The following is a 19,264-nucleotide window of genomic DNA, read 5'->3' as shown; positions in this document are numbered from 1 at the left end:
ATAAAACCCAAGCGAATGTGCAAAAATAACGAGAAAAGTTTAAAAAGTACCCAACAAAACGGCGTTAGAGATGAGGAAAGAGGAAAAGGCTATGGAAAAAAGTAGAACTACAAACAAAAAAAAAAAAAAAAAACGGGCAGAAAGAAGAACTACGAAGTGGGGAAAAGTGTGGCATTGTTGGTTGCAACTAGGCAAAGGCAAACACGCCGTAATGAATGGCTCCGACTTGTAGGATGCAGACCGGGTCTACAGGTGTACTGGTACTGGCCTGGTATAGCTAAGGGCCCCAGGTAAAACTATAGTTGCAGCCGCAGCTCCAGATAAGGGTACACAGCCAACAGGAACTGGGTACATCTCGTTAGGCGTTGCCAAGGTTGCCATTGCCAAACATGCAGGTTAGTTCGTGAATAGTTGAACTGATTTCATGTCAAGGTTTAATTGCATCATCTTGCTAGTATATCTATGCTTTGATAGACAGCTTCCTATTGAACTCTCTGTTGTTACTAAAATCCAACTACCGTTATTACCATCATTAGCTGTCAAATTCCAATATGTGAGAAAACCCCAATCTTTAGTATATATTGATGATCTGATTTGCTGTACGAAAATAGTACTTAATGAATCTGCACCAAAAACCATATGGACTGAGAATCTCAGAAACTTTTGCTCTGGATGGTAGCAGCTCTTTTCGAACTACTCACATGCACGAGCCCTCAATTAATTAATAAACAAAACTTTGTGCAAAAGCCTTCGAGTGCTGCATCCACAGACGCGCGTGGTGAACGAACTTTTTGCCGACTGTCGTTTGTTATGCCAAAAAAAAAAGTTGACTTCTTCGCCCGCCGCTCGTCGATATGGCCCCAAAAACACAACCCAAAAGGAAACCCTTTAGCTTCCCCCTTGGCCCACTTTACCCAGCATCCACGACATCCTCTAGTTGCGCCTAATGACAAACATGAAGTTTTTGCCACCACATCAATCAAAAGTTTTTCATAAACGTCATCAGAGTTATCACCATGGCCGCAGGCGGTACACAGATAAGAACACACACACACACACACACAATCGCACCCAGAAATATAAATTCAACAACAGGAACAACCGCAGCAATAATAAAATGCTGCCAACACCCTGAGACATGTTGACAAACAAGAACAACATCAGCTAGCCGAGAAGACAACGGCAATGGCAATGGTGGCAGGCGAGAAGAGCAAACTGCCGAAAGCGGGAAAAACTTAAATTATGAACGGACAAGCGGCGAACACGCGGCGTATACGTAATTTTCCTCGGCCTCGTGGCTGCTGCTAAATGTCTGCATAATTTATGGATTTAACAGCAACAACATCAACCGCAGCAGCCACCACAACAACGAGCTGTTGAAGCCGAAGGAAAAGAACCGGAATGGTGGCATGGCTGATGCGCTCGCACCTTAAATAAGAGAAATGGCAGCCATAAAATGCCAGCAGCAATGGCAAGTGGAACCAGAACGATCAAGGGGGATGGGGGTGGGGGGTGGTGGTAAATATCATCAGCCGACCAACTAAATAACTCAAATAAAATGCCTCGAATGCCGCACAAATCTTTGCAACTTGCTGCACAGGTGAGGCGCGGAGTATATGCTGTTGCTCAGGGAAGACAGGGAGACACTGACAAAATAGTGTGGTGAAATGCACGATTTAATTGTGGTAAACTTCATTTAAAACAAAACAAGTAGTATATTATAGATTGCTTTTTTAATTCTTGCTTCCATATTTACCGTCACATTAGTTTATTGCCACCTTAATATATTTCAGTGTAATATTGATAGACCAAGAGCACTTCATCTTCTTCAGAGCGCCAAGTAAAAAATTCAAGACGAAGATATGGCCAAAAGAGGCGGAAGATAGGACGTAGCCACAGAGCCAAACATAATCAGCTTCATCATCAGTGCGATGCGACGGCCGGTGGGTGGGGGTGTAAGGTTACTGAGGTGGCAGATTGCCACACCTTCGCCTATACATGGCCATGTCATGAATCAGGCTCAAAAGGTGGCGCTTGGATTGGGGTGCAGCTGTCACCATCAACTTCTTCATCTTGCTCCTGTTCCTCCTGTTCTTCCCATTTGCGACGAGGGCGACATCTTCATCTTTCAAATGCGTTTAATTATGTCAAAGTAGGAGCCTTTTTTTCCGCTTTCTTTTCACCATGGCTCCTGTACCTACTCGCTTTTCCTGGACTAACTGTTCTTTGGGAGACACCCATGAGCAGCTAGACACCATACATATATAAGGCAGCAGGAGATTGTTAGAACCAGATATATATATACATATTTATACCATATGCGAGTATCTATGCGTATTTGTGTGGATATTCTCTTGAAGTTTGGGTGCCCAAAAGCGCACACAATATAACCTTGTCTTAAAGCCATGTGTAAGATGTGTCATTTCCATTTTATTTTTCCACCCACCTCCCACACCCCCGGGCTGGCCCAACCTATCGCTTTTTGCATATGTTTCATTTGTGCGACATTTCACATTAAGCTTGACAGTCGGGCTTTTGTCCATAATCGTGATGCCGTTAGCTCCGGCTTTAGTCCTGGCTCTCCGGCTCCAGCACTGGTCCTCTTTTCTGGCTCTGTCCCTTCATTTCCTTTAGTTCTTCGTCCCCTGGACTGGAAATCACCGACCCCGCAAGCCATTTCGCCTGCTGATGGAAATAAGCTACCAATTACTAAAGTGTTTTATTCTAAAGCCATTGCAGTTGTTGTTGCCCCTGATTTCGCTTCGGTCGCTGCGTTTGATTCCGTAACTCCCTCGCTCCTCCGATTCCCTTACAGCTTCTGATCTGGAGTTGAATGTGAGCTTGGAATTGGACTAAAATGGACGTCTGCATTAGTCGGTGCTTCAGGCAAAAGAACAAAGCAGCTGGATATACACAAATGCAAGTAAAATATGAAATTAAGACTTGCATTTGGGGTATTTTGAAATAAATTGTACCTTAAACATGGATGACATAATCCTCCTTAAGGATACATGTCAATTAATTCGAAATTTTAAATGACTCTTTAGCATTTTAGCAAATTAATTGAGACTAAACTTCTTACTACTTTCTTCTCACAATTTCACCGGAAATGGCAGTGCTGTTAAAAATCTTTTACTGATTACACATTGTATTTATTTATCTTACGCTTACTGGTTTAATTCTTATTAAAAATAAAGACGTATGTTCGCATTTTGACCTACTTTATTGACACGTTCTAGCTTTTTATTTAGATAGGAAAGACTATCGCTTCCGGATTGTTTAAAGATTAAGGTAATATACATAAGCCGAAAATATTATTTAATCAATTTGACATTTATAATTTAAAATTTATAAAGATTGATGGAAACTCCCGGCTTATACAAAAGCGTCCTCCCCATCAAAGTTCCCCATCCACTCACATCTGGTCGCTTTTTCAATTGGCATTCGAGCGTAACATACGCACACACACATACACACAAGTCCGTCCATCATCATTTTAGCATTGCAGATTTAATTTCGTCAAAGTGGAAAAGTCAGCCAAAAGGTCGCCGACGGCAGACTACGCACCAATGAGTGCCTCACCAAAACACTCTGATTCCAGCGCCCCAACCCCACGAAATCCATTCCTCCGGGCCAAATACGCTCCTTGCGTATGCGTGTGTGACCCACAGATGGCGAAAGGACACAGGACAGCGGGCAACGACCAGGACGAAAGCAAATATAAGGTGGCAAAGAAGTGTGCACAGTCGCATAGGGTTGCTTTAACAATTTTAAATATAGTAAACAAACAGCGTACGCTTTGATGTTATAATTAAATAAATATCCAAATTAATTTGGAGATGCTATCGGTATTCAATTATGTAAGTAATGAGATTTCATTAAATTGCATGATCTTAGGAGATTCTAACTAATTTAATTATACTAATTTAATGACTAACTTTCAAATTTCGAAAACTGAAAGTTTTGGTACTTAAAGCTTTAAGCATCAATATTTTACACATTTTCTTAAGAATTCTTGTTTCCCCTTAAAAAAGAAGATTTGGAATGTTATTTTTCCAATTATCAGAATGGCACTCCAACAAATTTTATCGCTCCCCCATTTTTGAACCCCCAGATTGACTGAATAGATAACACCTTGAAGTTCTCGTTTAACCCTCGCCCCAAACCCAAAACCAAACTTGAATACTAATGACATTTCTTTTTTTCTGCTATTTTGCGTTTAGTCTGAGAGCTTGTCAAAGGGTTAAACGTTAGAGATGGAGAGTGAGAGGGAGGCAGAGGCACCTGCTTACTCGCTCTAACTAACCGTACTCAACACGTTCCACTTGGCTGGGTCAATATGCTGGCGGATTTACTGTGCCCTGTAATTAAACACTTTTTCTGGAACGGCGGGACGAACGGGGAGACGGGCATTCTCTTGATGATTAGCTAAAGGTGAATGTCTTGCTCTTCCACCGCCAATCCCCCTGGCCAGGCCATCAATGTCTAGCAGTTTATTCCCCGAAATTAATGAGAATCTTCGAGTGGCCACCTGAGTTCATTCCTCTCAACGCGTCGAGCAACTCGAACGCTTTAAAGACCCAATTAGTTGACTCGAACGTTTATTTGGGGCCACAAAACGGTGCTCCCAATTTCCCAGACATTTCCATTTAATTGACAACTGTTGACTTTCGGCCTAATTGATCCAACCATCCATGGCTACTCCCGAAAGTATAAGGCGCCATCGCAAGCATCGTTTGTTCTATTTGCGAGAGGAGCCGGCTGGCTGCTAAACAAATAAATAATTCGAGATATAAGCAAAGAAGCACTTGTGCTATACCAAATAGATTCGAAATAGTTTCAGTCCATCCGTTAAGCTGTTGAGTTCGTCCCGGTCATAAAGTGAAGAATCCACTTGCCAAGTTGGGCACTCGAGGACCTCTGGTGTGGGCAGTGCATAAATTGTATAAATACGTTTTCAGCAGCACATCAGTCATGGTCAGTCCGAACAGGACCAACTGCAGTCATCTGCTACCCATTCAATTTCGCGTGCATAGGCATATGCATTCTTAATGTAGGTTGGTAACTAAGTCAAACGTTTGTTCAACATAAATCATAAATCATTCATAAATCATTCTAGTCCAAGCTATCCTAATCCAAAGGATTAAAGATAGTAACGTAACTTAAAAAAATGTTTTACAATACTAATTTGTACGACAAAGCGTAATATAATAAATAAATATAAATATTTTTGTACCAAAACATAAAAGGGCATTCGAAAGCCCATACATTTGACCAGAAAATATTCTTACTTATTTTTGCTCGTTTCAAGAGCTATGAATTCATACAAGAGAAGTAATCTGTGGAATTTTTCGGACATGATATCTCAGCCTGAGCCCACATGGCGCACATCACCGGCATCCGCATCAGCATCAGCATCAATGTCGGAGGAGGCTGCACAAAATGCATTTTGAATATTTATGAAACATGTCAGGCTGTCACCCACTTCGATCAAATGCGAATGCGTGCAGTATGGTCATTATTCAAAATAATCGAGATGCACGTGCCTCTGTCTTGAGGATAGGCAATTCATGAATATGGAAACAGGCATATAACACATATACGCCTCCTGGGCTGATGGCTTAATAACAAATTGTCAACTCCGACAAAATTACCCAGAATATTGCTGGAAAAGTGCCCAAAACCTGACCTTCTATCGTTTTAGCTTGTTTTGCATTGTTAGCAATTCTGTTGAAGCTGCTAAAGGGTCTTTGAGTTTATCCCATTTATTACTAAACTATTTGCAGCCCTAACAATGAAACGTGATCATCGCCAAGTTGTTGGGATTGCGGAAATCGAAATTGTTTGCTCGAACAATTATTGACAACTAGGGTACAAACTTTTTATTGCCAAATGCAATACTCTGAGCTTAAACAAACTACAGAACAATGCAATAGTTGTTTTGCCGTTTAGGCCAAAACAAAAAAAATGTTTAAATTATCTAACAAAACAAATGGTTTCATTTAGTACAAATTTGAATACATTTATCAAGTTCATTTCATTATATTTGCCATTTAAAATAAATTTATTTCAGAAGCATAACAATTAAATCATGTCAAATTAAACAAACAATAATATATAGCTTTGGCGTAATCAAAAACAAAATTTACACTTGACGGGCTTTTTTCGATTAAGCATTAGAGCGACAGCCAAAAATTCAATTAGATGCCATGTCATAGATTTGCTGTCATTTATGGTATTGTTTTCTCCTTCTGCATTTTGTAGAAACCATTAAACAATAGATTTATGGAGTAAATCAATAAATGCATTTGACAGGAAATTCGAGTGCGGGGCAGAGTACAACAAATGAACTATGGCACCCAAAGAGTATCCCCCACCCGGCACTCCACTCCCTACACCACCCCATTGTTCACTAGATTCACTTGTCCACTTTGGTCCTGCCGACAAAACCCAAAAAGAGTCCGACAAACTAATTCAATCTTTGCCGCTTGTTCACGTTTATCACTGATTTTTTTTGACACCCTCCACCGCCAGCAGCACCCAATGCGCCTGTCAGTGTTTTACAGCGAAACGAGGGGGACAAAAGTCCATTTGTGTGAATTGCATTTTTATTTGTATAGAATTTTCATAGCGAGCTTCTCCTGGCATTCACACATGTCCCTGTCCCTGTCCCTGTATCTGTCCCTTTCCCTGTCCTCCGGCAGGATATTCGACTTTCCAGGGGCAGAAATCTGGATGGCGGCAGGAGGCGTTGTCTCGTGTTGCTTTGACAGTTTTTTGGCAAACTGCCAGATGGGCCGAGCGAGCCACCGGCAATGGAGTGCACTCATCGAGAACAAAAAGGATAGCTACTGCGTTGGGTTTAAAATCCGAAATACCCTCTAATTAAAAAAATTCAATCTGGGCAACGGTTTTATGCTGGCCAACACGAAAGGCGAGTATGTAGTGTTGCAAAAGCACATAAACCACATTTATGTATCTGATTTGACAGCCAACTTATCATTTTAGCGAAATGTGTAACTCCTTTGTATGCAAATTACCATTCAACTCATAATTTTATGTGCAATCAATAATCTATCAAGAATCTAAACATGTATCGCAAATCACATTAAGCTATCAATTAGGAGAATTTCATGCGCAATTAGCCTATTAGTTTTTACAATGAATGCGAATGGAAATATTAAATGTAATAAAAAATAGCAATATTCACCATTTACAGGATATGCCGAAACCAGTATATTGTTGGATTAGATACGTGAATAGGGCCGAGTTCCGTAGATATAACGATATAGGTAGAGCTAGGGAGATAGAGATAAAACGAGGAATGCGTGCAGAAAATTTAGCACGCTCTACGTGCCATGGCGGCAAATAAAAAATTGAAGTAAATTTGGCAACTGGCTACAGAGTCGTTAGAAGGATCAGGAGCGGAGAGACGTTTTCGGCTGCCACGGGAATCTGTGGCGTCAGTATTGGGTCTCATTCCCATTTCCATTCCCATACCCAACCCTTCGCCTCTCGGCACACAATGAAATCCGCTCAAACCAAGGTCCCAACTCAAGTTCAGCAGTGCGGCAATGCAGTTGAAAGGACAGACACAGAAAGAGACACGGAATCCTGCTGCAGACTGCAGACATCCTGTCGCCAGACTATCGTCATTTTTTTGCTTTCAACTGCTGTGTATTCAGATGCAGCTTAGACCATTAGCGTTCGTGTTCTTCGATTGGTTGAAACACAAGAAAACCATTGGGATTGCGGTGCAAGCTCGGTCAATTACAAATGGGCTACAAACGAGAAAGTCTTTCTTGAAAAAAATCTTGAATATATAGTTTTTACGGAATTTTTCGTAACCAATTTCATGTTATATATGTAATAGGGTAGTTTAAAATTTCGACATTTACCACAATTTATTGACCAAAGATTTAAGACTTAAAGCAAGGGCCTTACACCAACCGTTGCAACGACAACTATACGCACCGTTGGACAACAACAGCGGCAGGAGCAGTACAACTAAAGCAATCGTCCAACGAGTCTAATGAATGCCCAACTATGGCCAGCTGGGCCACAGCCAACCCACTAGCCTGGCTCGAACTGAAGCAGGAGGAAATATACATTATGGTGGCTGGAAAAGCGTGGCCCGAGCAACTTATTAATATGCAGAGCAGCCACCAGGTGTCTTTGCTACCGTTTTATGCCACAATTTGCGCCACGTGCGCCTGCTACCGCCGCTTTTCCTGCCGCTGACAAGGCTTTAATAATGCTGCCACTCGACTGCGTTCGCTTGGCTGGCAAAACGATTTCTTTGCTCAGCTGCAGCTCGAAATTAACAATTCGTAGCTCATTTTTCTGCCAGCAGGGTGGGCGTAAATCCATGAAACACGACGCAAGAACGAGGGACCACTTGCAGCGACAATTAGTTGAGTTATTGGCAGCAAGGTGGTCCTGGGTAGCTACCTCCCTAGACCAATCTTTGGCCAAACCAAGTAATTTTGTAGCTTGACAAACAGCAATCACGGGAAAAAGTCAGATGAAAATGTTCGCCTTACATGGTTTATTACGTTTCGCAATTGAAGAACGAACTTACGTAAATATCGTAGAAAACGTATATTATATAAAGGAAGCTACAGTTAATATATTTTAAACTTAAAAAAAATATATTATTTTAATAAGGAGAATATATTACTTTTTGTTGAATATAATTTTTACCACAATTTATTTATACCCACATGAACTTAAATATATTTGGAAATAACTATTAAACATTTTCTTTGAGTGTGTTTGGGTAATGTTTTAGCCACCGCATGTGGGACGATGATCGGCTTGTTAGCTGTTCATTCCAACCTCCCTCCCTGCCAGCATCTACTGGCCCATTTGGGCAAAGGTTTTGAGGAGCCCACTGTCAACGCATAGTTGTCGACCAGGACAACGGCCAGAGCAGCAGCAGGTGCAGAAGTTGCAGAAACCGCAGCAGCAACATCCTCCCCCGGTCGCATACTCATATGCTGAGTCCTCTGACAGGTTGGCATACCGGGCCACAGGGCAACTGCATACTGGACCCGACTCTTCTGGTTGGTCAGTCAGCCAGCACAAGGACTTGCAACGTGCCACACTGGGAGGACGCGGGGGAGGGGGGGTTGAGGCAAGGATGAGCACTGGCAGATGATGAGCACTAAGCAAAAGTAGCAGTATTAGGAGGAAAATCAGAAGGAGGAGCTGCAATTCCAGCAATCCACAAATTGACTGCTGAACATGTCAAGTGATTGAAACCCTTCTCGAACTCTTCACGACCAGGCCAAAATTCTCCGTCCGATGACATTGCCATGAGGCAATTCTGTGTCCACTGCAGGATGAGGAGACCAATCGAATCAATTGCTGCACCAAGCAAAGTCACCCAATTTGGATTGTCTGAAATCTAATTTCATTTTAATACGATTATAAAGCTGATCACGTTTGGACATAACACAACTCGTACACATATTTTGCACACAAATTCCATTTACAAGATTCCGACTACTTCACATTATAGTATCTGCTTTCAAGATCTTCAAAAAATAGAAAAACAAACCCAAGCGAAGCAATCGATTTGCCTTCTATGCAGCCCATCGTTATCCAATTACTTCGAATTGCAAGAGCCTAAAACGCTATAGACAAACAACAAACTCTCATCACAAACTTTTATCTTATCCACAGCCACAACGACATTTTCATTAGGTTTCCATGATTGTTGTGTGCGTATACGTAACGCAATTTGATGAAGAACTTATTGCACATACGCAGTGGTGAACGGACGTCAGCCTGCATTCTGGCCATTCCCACCATTCGTTGCAGTTTCTTTTTTCTTCTCTCCGTTTTTTGTTGCCTTTTTCGGTAGTCACGGCTGCATCTGACATTTCTTGATATCATCTCTTTTTTGTCGTATTCAACTCTGAATGTAACTGCGGCGGTAACTTGCACCGAAGCATCAGCTTCAGAAACGATGGCAGCAGAGGAAAGCTATAAACCTGCTCAATGCACAAGGTTTCGCTGCCGAGGGAAATGTCAACGAAAGCTACAAAAATGCAAAATACATTGGCAAAAACGGAACAAAACCATAAAAAAAAGGAGAATTATATACAGCAGGGGGGTGGGGGAGATGTAGAGAAGAATTCACGCCAAATGAAATCTGCAACGAGTCTGACGCATTTAGCTGTCAGTTTGTCTTAGCGAGTCGGTCGTAGGATGTGCCGTCGTCATGTCTCGTTGTGTCGCTCTGCTTCTCCGAATCCAAAGGATCCTGGGCAGAAGGCGAGGCAAGATGGTTATCCAACCAAACCGAGGCGACGCGAAACGCAATGCGCGTAAAATAAACAAATTTCCGCAGACGACACTCAACTATGCAAACTGTAATTGGAGCAGGCAGCGGGTGGGCGAAATCCAAGTCGATCCCAGTCGAGCTGAGAGATGCTGGTGGGTGGTTTTGGTGGGTGGCGTAAGCGCAGGTAAAACCTTTGGCCAAAACCAAAAACTGAAACTGAAATTCAACGAAATAAAACAACAACAATCAGGGCAAAGAAGAAGTTTTTAATAGGGGCCGTGGGAATCCAAGGATATCCTGTAAAATCATTTGAGATGTGTATATTAACAGGGTTTTTCATGTAAATATTTATCACACATTTTAATGATTTTCGCACATTTCAGGGACACCACAAAATGACAGTTCGAATTCTAACCATTAAGCATATATTTTCTAAACATAATTAACCAAAAAACTATACTTTGCACACACATTTACAGGGTATGCACGGGGAAATTGTAACTCAAAGCTAGCGTGGGTGAGCGCAATGGATGGCGGCAAGAGGTCGCTAGGATCCACAGGATTCGCGCTGGATTCACATAACGCAAGACAGTTGGCGGTGGGGGCGGCGATGGCGAAAAGTACGGGAAGCGGTATCCAAAAAATAAGAAAAAGGATAGCGGTGAGAAAAATGTTTCTGCAAATGCAATATTGTTATGCTGTAATGGTATAAAATGTATGCATATGTTTTACACAGGATACAGGATGCTGCAAACGAGACATGACCGAGGAATGGAAAGCAGCCAGAGCCACGGTTGGAAAGGAAAAGGATCACGGGAAGGCAGGAAGCCGACGCTTTGCTGCCTCCGTTTGCGGAAAATTAAAGAAAACAACATCGTGGAAATCGCATACGGCAACGGAGAAGCAATAAAAAGGATAGCGAAAACGAGAATGAAAATTGAATGAGGAACACAATTCCCATTTTGTCTCAGACTGTGAAATAGATCCGGTTACTCTCGTTTGGTCTCCGGCTCAGTCGGATTGAAGGATGGCGGCTCCTGACTCAAGCATCCAGGATGCTCACTGGTCCACCGGTGGATTTCAATTTAGTAATTTAAGGCGGAAAAGAGCTAGCTGGATGAATTTACAGTTCAAATTAGCGTATCTGCGGATGAATGTCAACTTAAAGTTCTTCTTCGAGTAAATTCCATTAAAAACTATGATCCCGTGGCGCACATCTTAGATATTTATCCACTAACTTTATTCCTAAACTAACTAATTTTCTTTGAATAGGTTTCTACTTCAAAGCGTAGAACAACTTACTTGTCTTATCTTACAAATTGGTAGAATAGAACAAAGAACTAAAGACTGCAAGTGTAAAATCCAATCAAGTTAGCCTAATTAAAAAACGCCCGACTACAAACTCAATCACTAAACGCCTTTTTGAATGCCTTTTCTACTTTGCCTTTTCCATGTTTTGGATGGTACTCTTTTCTCTCTTTTTGCAAACACAAACAAAGCCAGAAAGGCCAAAGAACTGAAACTGTAAACTATGCTAATTGACAAAGAACAAAGTGCAACAAAAGCGAGAGAGAAAACAAACTAAATTTAAAGTCAATCAAACAAGGAGGATTACGTGTAAAATAGCTAAAATTTTTGGGAACTAGTAAATATTCAGGAAATTTGATTAGAATTAGTACTATGGTTATAACCTTTACAAACAGTTTTTTTATATATATATTATCAAGATCTAGATACCTGATACGAATATTTGACTGCCCTTAAAATTATTACCATTTTTTAACAACTAAGGAATATAAGACTGAAATGGGATATAGCCAACTCTTTATTGAGTTAAAGAAGAATTGCTTCAGCTTAATACTGATGTGCATAATTCTCTACGTATTAATAAGTTTTCGAGAACAAGTTGAACATAAAATGAAAGTACCGCCGCCTATAGAGGGAAAACCGGATAATAGGATGCTATTTGTGAACTCCTCAGAATGCCAGATAAATTCGATGGATCCTCTTTCTCCCATGGCGATGTACCACATGACACCGCTGCCCTCAGTTAGGTGCTCTATGATCAAACTGCTGAAGCCTCAATCCATTGACGGAAGGAACTACCTGTACTTGATCGCCAGTGGAAAGGATCTGTGGAAAAAGCTAGGAGTTCGGAGGTTAAGCGATATATTTTGCGCCTACAAACGCTTCGTGCGGTTCAATGACTTTGTGAACATCTACTTTGAATCGACATGGTTTCGCTTTACCAAATGGAGAAATTTCACAAAAGTAGATTCCGGCAATGTAACTCTGCGTGTTTGGTGCTGGATGGACTATGGTCGTCTAGTGTATCACGATGTCTTTATATTTCTACCATTCCCAAACCCTGAAAAGGTTAATAATTCAGCGCCAGTGAAACGTCTTTCGGTTCTAATTCTGGGTATAGACTCTATTTCCCACATGCATTACCAGCGATACTTCAGGTTAGTAGTTAAAAAGTTTTAATTGCATAATTCTGTTCTTTAATTGTTCTTTTGTTTAATCGTTTTGTATGAATCAAAACAAAGAAATGCGTAGCGTTAATATCACCACTTATCCAATTAAAGTATAAATGAACTTCGATTGCCATAAAAACCACCGACATTAAAATGTCGCAGCAATTCAAAAACAAAAGGATTCGCTAGTAAATATTTTAAAATACTTTCTAGCTGCCTGCGTCCAATTAATGATTGTCAAAAATACGCTAGGAGCCCTTCTTACATTACAAATACGCTAAACTATTAAAACTAAATTAATTCTATTAAATTTACAGTCGAGTAAAAGACTTGATAGAAGGTCTGCCGCACACTGAACTATGGGGCTACAACCGCGTCGGCCAAAATTCGTATCCAAATCTGATTCCATTGCTTAGTGGTCAGAGTGTGGATGAAGTGGAGGCCAAAAGTGGCTGCTTCGGAGGAAACAGAGGTGCCAATTTCGATCGGTGCCACCTATTGTGGCATGATTTCCAGGATGCTGGCTATGCCACCATTTTCGGCGAGGATTCCCGTGTAGCTGGAACCTTTACTTACGTAAGACCCGGCTTTAAGAAAAAGCCAACTGACTTTTATTTGCGAAGTGTGATCAACGAGATCCACATGAAATCAACTTATTTCGCACGAGGACCACTTGAAATCAAATGCAGTGGCGATCGAGTATATCATCATGTCCTGTACGACTTCATCTACCGTTTGCTGCCCCATATGCAGGAAAGAATGTTCGATCGAGGATTCTTTGCATTTTTTTGGCAGACAATGGGCGTCCACGATTATTTCCAGTACGGGGAGCGGGCCGACTGGGAGTACTATAGGATTATGCGCGCCTTAAAAAGACGAAAAATTCTTGAGAGGACACTAGTCCTGATTGTGTCTGATCACGGCCTGCGATATGGTCCTTTTGTGGACACATTTCAGGGCATGAGAGAAACATCACTGCCCACAATGGTGGCTATATATCCACGATCGGTAATGGAACGCTTTCCGTTGGCCTTCGCAAATCTTGAAGCCAACGCCCATCGCCTAGTAACCACCTATGATCTGCACGAGACCATTAAAGATGTGGTCGATCTGGAAAACCTTAGTGACGAGCGGATTTTGAATCGTACTCTGCTACTGCGAAACGATCACAACGTTTCATTATTCCTGCCCATTCCTGAGGAGCGTAGCTGCTTCTCTGCCCGCATTCCGCTGCACTATTGCCAGTGCGATGGATTTGTCAAGATACCATGGAATGCGCATAGTATCCAGCGGATAGCCAAGCTTGCTGTCGCCCGCATCAATCGATTGCTTGCGCCCTATCCACAGTGTCATCAGCTGGAATTGCTCAATGTGGAGGATGCCTATCTCAGAAAACAACACAAGCTCAATAAAACGATCACTGTGCGACTGGTGACGCAACCAGGAAATGGACACTTTGATGCAACGGTCCTTTCCAAAAATGAAACCTCGCTGCAAGGAGCTATCACAAGGACTGATCAATACAGACACCAATCATTTTGCGCCCGAGAAGCTCCCATCGAGATTTATTGCTATTGTTCTTAGATAGATAAATAAATGTCTTTCCATCTAAAAGTTACAAAATGCATTTTAAAAACAAAGTAACTGATATGTTTTTAATAAAGCAAATAAACAAATACATTTTAGTTTATTATTTTTAGAATTGAGATGCCCATGGAAACAAACATCATTGACTCATAAAAACCACAACTCATAGGTCAGTGGTTTACAGATTAAGTTGCCAACAATGTGCAGGTATAAATTACAATACAAATTTGTATATATATTAAATTCTCTTTTTTTGAGAACTACAACGAGTAATTATATTGCAATTTAAATAAAAGAATCCTGACCTATATATTTATCGCTTCAAATTGGACATTTAAGAGGTTGTTAAAACTCCGCTGTCTGTAGCAACAAAGCAAGCAATGAAAATGAGGAAAAACTACCGCTGCGCCAAGAACGTGGAAGCAGAACCAGAGTAGCTTGCATTAGGATAAATGGCTAGCAAATGTGTTTAGATTTCTCTTAATTTCATTTACCGCATATAAACATCCAGGCGCTTAACTAGAGCTGTTTTTGCGACAAACTGTCAACAGATGGCGCCGTTGTGTCTCGCCATGCATGCAAGTCAGCGATGATCGCGTGTCACGAGATTTTCTCTATAAAATCGTATGTTTTCGTGGATAATACCAAATTCCTTCAGTAAATTAAATATAAATTTACTCAAAAGTAATAGTTTATATAGGCAACCAAAAACATTGTTTTCTTTTTGGTGATTCATTAGCGATTTAATTTAATTTATGTTAAAATTATTGACTATTAAGCTTGTTGTTATTCTTGGTAATACAATTCGCTCACGTGGTCACCTCTAACGCAAACGTCACTTGTGAAAGACAGAGACAGTGCGAGTGGCACACATATGGCGGGCATAAACATTTGTCGTCGCTCTGCTGTAATTAATAATAATTTGCATTCACAGTTTGCAGTTCAGCGCCCCGTGCGAGATTTCATTTTAATTAAATTATGTGCAGCCTTGTCGACGAGTGCGGGTGCCTGTGTTCATGTGTTCATCATGTGGTGCCTGCTCAGTGGTTGAGGAGGCGTGGCTACTACAAGATAACGCTTGGAAGTGGGCGGTTTGGTGGTTGGGCAATGTGCGATGGGCGATGGGTGGCGCCCGATGCTGGCACTCCACTTGCAACATGCAGCATGCATAAATTATTAGCGCTATCTGTTGTCATTTAAGGTTCGCCTTAGTTTAGTTAAATTCAGTTCAGTTACGCGTGTTTGTGTGTGCTTACAACATCCACAATAATCGCAATAACAATAACTCGAACCACCATAACCATGTTATCAGCTACCACAACAAGCAGTCAAGTAGAGGTGCTGATGGTGCTGGTTGCAACCTGCATGTTGTAAGTTTTAATTACATTTCTCTCAATTATGCAGCATAGCATTCTCAAATTTAGACAACAGCTAAGCTGTTTTAGATAATCAAATAAGTTGGGTACTCAACTATGTATTTTTACCATAAACTGTAATTATCAAAAAGTTTTTTTTAATTATCTCTTAATTACATGTTCGCACTGCCAACATAAATTACCTCACTATCAAATTTTAAACACAGTAAGCGCTTTCATTCATCTCTGCTGCATGGCGCAACATGTCGCATACTTAATATCACGCATACGAACCGTTGACGGTTATAACATCACAAAGCGCAAACTTCATTTCGGAAAACGGATGGCCGCCCTGGTGAGGGACGAGGCCAAGGATTTGGTACCGAACTGAGCGGGTTAGGGAGAGTCAGAGGGTAGCCGGACTCGTGGCAAATGCCATTAAGAGCTTTTGACCAGAACGCGTCGTAAATCAAGTCACTTTAATTCAATAACAAGTTCCCCAGAGTGGCCCAGAGGTTCCAACCAGCCCACTGTAACCATTGTACCGCTCCGATGGCCCCTCAATTCCGGCACAATGTGCAGATGTTGCCATTTGGTTTTGGGCCCGGTTCGTGGACATTGATTTCGTTTATCTGCGATGCCAAATTATTCATTTGGACCGCAGACAGACACACGAACAGAGATAGAGATACACAGTGGGAGAGAGACAGAGACAGACACAGAGAGGTAGAGCGAAATAGAAGCAATATTGGTTAGACCAAGCATTTTGCTGGCCAAGTAATTTGGCACAATTTGATTTTGAGTTTGGACCAAAAACAATCGAAGCAAACTTTGGCTGCCTTTTGGCATTTCCAATTGTCTTCAATGTAATTCAAATGGTTTTTCTGTGAGCTTGCTGCTGCTGTTGCGATTTAATTTCCATTTGGTATAGAAGCCTATTCAACCTTGAACAAGTTTACACAATGCTAAATAAATTAGACAACGACAATAGCGACAGAGCCAGAACAACAACAACAAAGAAAACTTTTAAACTCTGCTCAAGTGTCAAGCAATTGTTGAATTTATGTTTTGCATTTTCCATCTTAGATTTATTTGCAATGCAAATCTCAAGCACAATTAATAGCAATTATGGATCATTTAAGTTGCGTAATGGAAAGGGACAAGAAAATGAAGCCGGAAAAGGACGAAGACAAATTTCGTTTTTTATTTGCACATTTTCTTGCATAATTATTGTTATTTATTGTGCGAGAATATCTTACTTACTTTCCAATTGAGATTTATTACGGGAAAATGTTTTGTCATCTGCTCTCAATGAAATTGAATAAATCATGATATTGTCAATTCATCCAAATAATTTTGAACAACTGAATATTGATTAGATTGCTAAAAAGTTCCGCTATTAAAAGCGTATGTTAGATTTCATAAGAATGAATTTTAAATGTGTTTGCTATTTCTATGTAAGAGAAGAGTATGTTTTATTAATCTATCTTCGAAAGTAGCAATGTCATGTGCAACAGATTAAATAAAGCTAATTAAGTTGGTTCTTGATTTGAAATTTAATTTGGGGGAACTACATATGTATCTGTCCCTTTCAGCTGCTACATGTGGGCCAATTGTGGTTGACACACACAAACTTGACTTCTGGGCGGGCAGACACATACATATGTGTGTTTAGGTTATGATTTAAGCAACCACAATGGCAGTAGGACATGCACCATATCCCGGCATCATGACCCCCGTTTTCCTTTTTCGCATCTCTAGCTGATGGCTTTGGCTAATCGCACTGTCATTGCGTTAACCGCATTTCGTTTATTTGCCGCATTGCATTAAATTACCAAATTAGTGGGTGGACAATGGGTGGCATGGTTTTTCTATCGGGTGTTGGCATAGAGCATCGATGAGAATGCTGCCACAGGGTTCGTTCTAATGCGTTTTCCATGGCATATTTCATTATCAATTTGCATTGAAATCAATTTGCAGCGGGGAGAGAGGAATTTTTCCAATGCCCGAAAACCAATCGCATTTAGACGGTTTGCATAGTTTGCGGGCATCATTCGAGCTTTAAACATATCGACCAACCAATACCAGAATTTCGAACATTGGTCCGTCTGAACTTTGTATGCATTTTAACTGATTAGATTTATAATATGGGTGTAGGGTCAATTGAACACTGGACTGGGTCGCAGACAACTTTGGTATCTGAGTGATTGGACAGGATTTAGGGCATGCAACGTTTGTAACGAAAGTATGCGAGACTCTTAAAAACAAAAGTTTACAAGAACACTTATCTCAAAAGTTTATATTTTTGTTTAAACTTACAGTTGTTGACGCTTTAATTCTGCAAAAAAATTAAGAAAAATGTTGGTCAGATTTTTAATATATGTATATATTTTTAAAAGGGTATATAATAGTCTGCCTTTAAGGGCATGTAAATATCTTACAATGAAATGACCTAATCCCTACAACGAGTAGCTCCAGTTACCTACTTACATACATATGTGTATGTGTGACACCCACAAAAATATCCACTCAGCTCCAACCCGAAAAGCCACAGTTTTCTATAGAGTAACATTCCCACCCACCGGAACGAGCTACTGACAATGGCAAAATCTATAAACTATTGAATTGCAAATTTCGCATAAAGTCAAAAGAAAATTTTTGCAATGTAAATTAACAGCCAACGAAACTGGGCAAAAAAGCAAAAAAAAAAATACAAAAATCAGAAATCGCCGACAATAAGAGAGAGAGGGCGATGTAAGAACAACGAGAATAGAAGACCAAAGTCATTTGCTGACCCATCGCCGCCCACTTCGCCACCCCCAATTGCTTTCAGTGGAGAAGAGAATTGTGCTGTGAAATAATCCGCAACGACAAATATGCGCGCTGTTTTATATGTGTCTGTTAGCCATGTTTGTAGGAATGCGTGTGTGTGGCCAGTTGGTTAGCCAAGTATCGCACAAAGCCGTGTGCTGTGCAAGTATTTTGTATTTTCGGAGCCAGTTACCCAGACCCCAACAGCAACAGCAACAAAAGCAGTAGGTAACTGCCACAGCAGCAGCCACTGGCGAACCACACACATAAACCGGTTCAACGAAATTCCAGACAGCAGCCGTCGTCGCCAAAAGAGCAAAAGAGGCCCCCAGTCTCCGTTCCAGTCTCGTTTTCAGATTCAGCCGCTCTCTGCCGTCTCTTTCTCGGACTTGGATTCTGCCCCAGTCCCCGTTTGAGCCACCATCGAAGAGCCCAAGACATCAAGACATGGCCAGCGCACAGCAGCCGGCACTAAATGTCAAGCAACTGAACGGTTTGCAGTTGGAGGGCGGCTATCCAAGAGTGGGAGTGGAGTAGAGTGGAGCAAAAAAGGGTTTCATCAGTATTGTAGAAATAGGGTTCTAGACTCGACTTAATTAGCTTCCGTAAAGGTTATCGCACTTTCGTAGTTCAATATCGTTAATCTTTAAGACTTTTACATCTTTTACACAAATGTAATCACATGGCTTTGAAAACACCACCAAAGAACTCCGAATTCCAGTAGAGAATACATGAAATAAATC

General features: G+C 41.0%; 2 protein-coding genes across 6 annotated transcripts in view; one reads left to right on the top strand and one right to left on the bottom strand.

Annotated features, from left to right (window-relative positions):
- Nucleotides 1-19,264, bottom strand: part of LOC6606757 (cadherin-87A) — a 55,819-nt gene that overhangs the window by 25,832 nt on the left and 10,723 nt on the right. For 4 of the 5 annotated variants that reach the window (XM_032721060.1, XM_032721061.1, XM_032721062.1 and 1 more), the window contains exon 3: nt 18,030-18,048. The exons of the other annotated variant lie outside the window; for it this stretch is intronic. The gene's annotated coding sequence lies outside the window, so the exon portion shown is untranslated. The remainder of the gene's footprint in view (nt 1-18,029; nt 18,049-19,264) is intronic. 5 annotated transcript variants of the gene reach the window in all.
- Nucleotides 11,808-14,403, top strand: LOC6606756. Its single transcript, XM_002031517.2, has 2 exons — nt 11,808-12,756; nt 13,086-14,403. The coding sequence occupies exons 1-2, from the start codon at nt 12,098-12,100 to the stop codon at nt 14,350-14,352; spliced, it is 1,926 nt and encodes a 641-aa protein (XP_002031553.1). The 5' UTR covers nt 11,808-12,097; the 3' UTR covers nt 14,353-14,403.

The sequence above is a fragment of the Drosophila sechellia genome, chromosome 3R, assembly GCF_004382195.2.
Source record: "Drosophila sechellia strain sech25 chromosome 3R, ASM438219v1, whole genome shotgun sequence".
Taxonomy (NCBI): Eukaryota; Metazoa; Arthropoda; class Insecta; order Diptera; family Drosophilidae; genus Drosophila; species Drosophila sechellia.
This window is presented reverse-complemented; position numbering and strand designations above follow the sequence as displayed.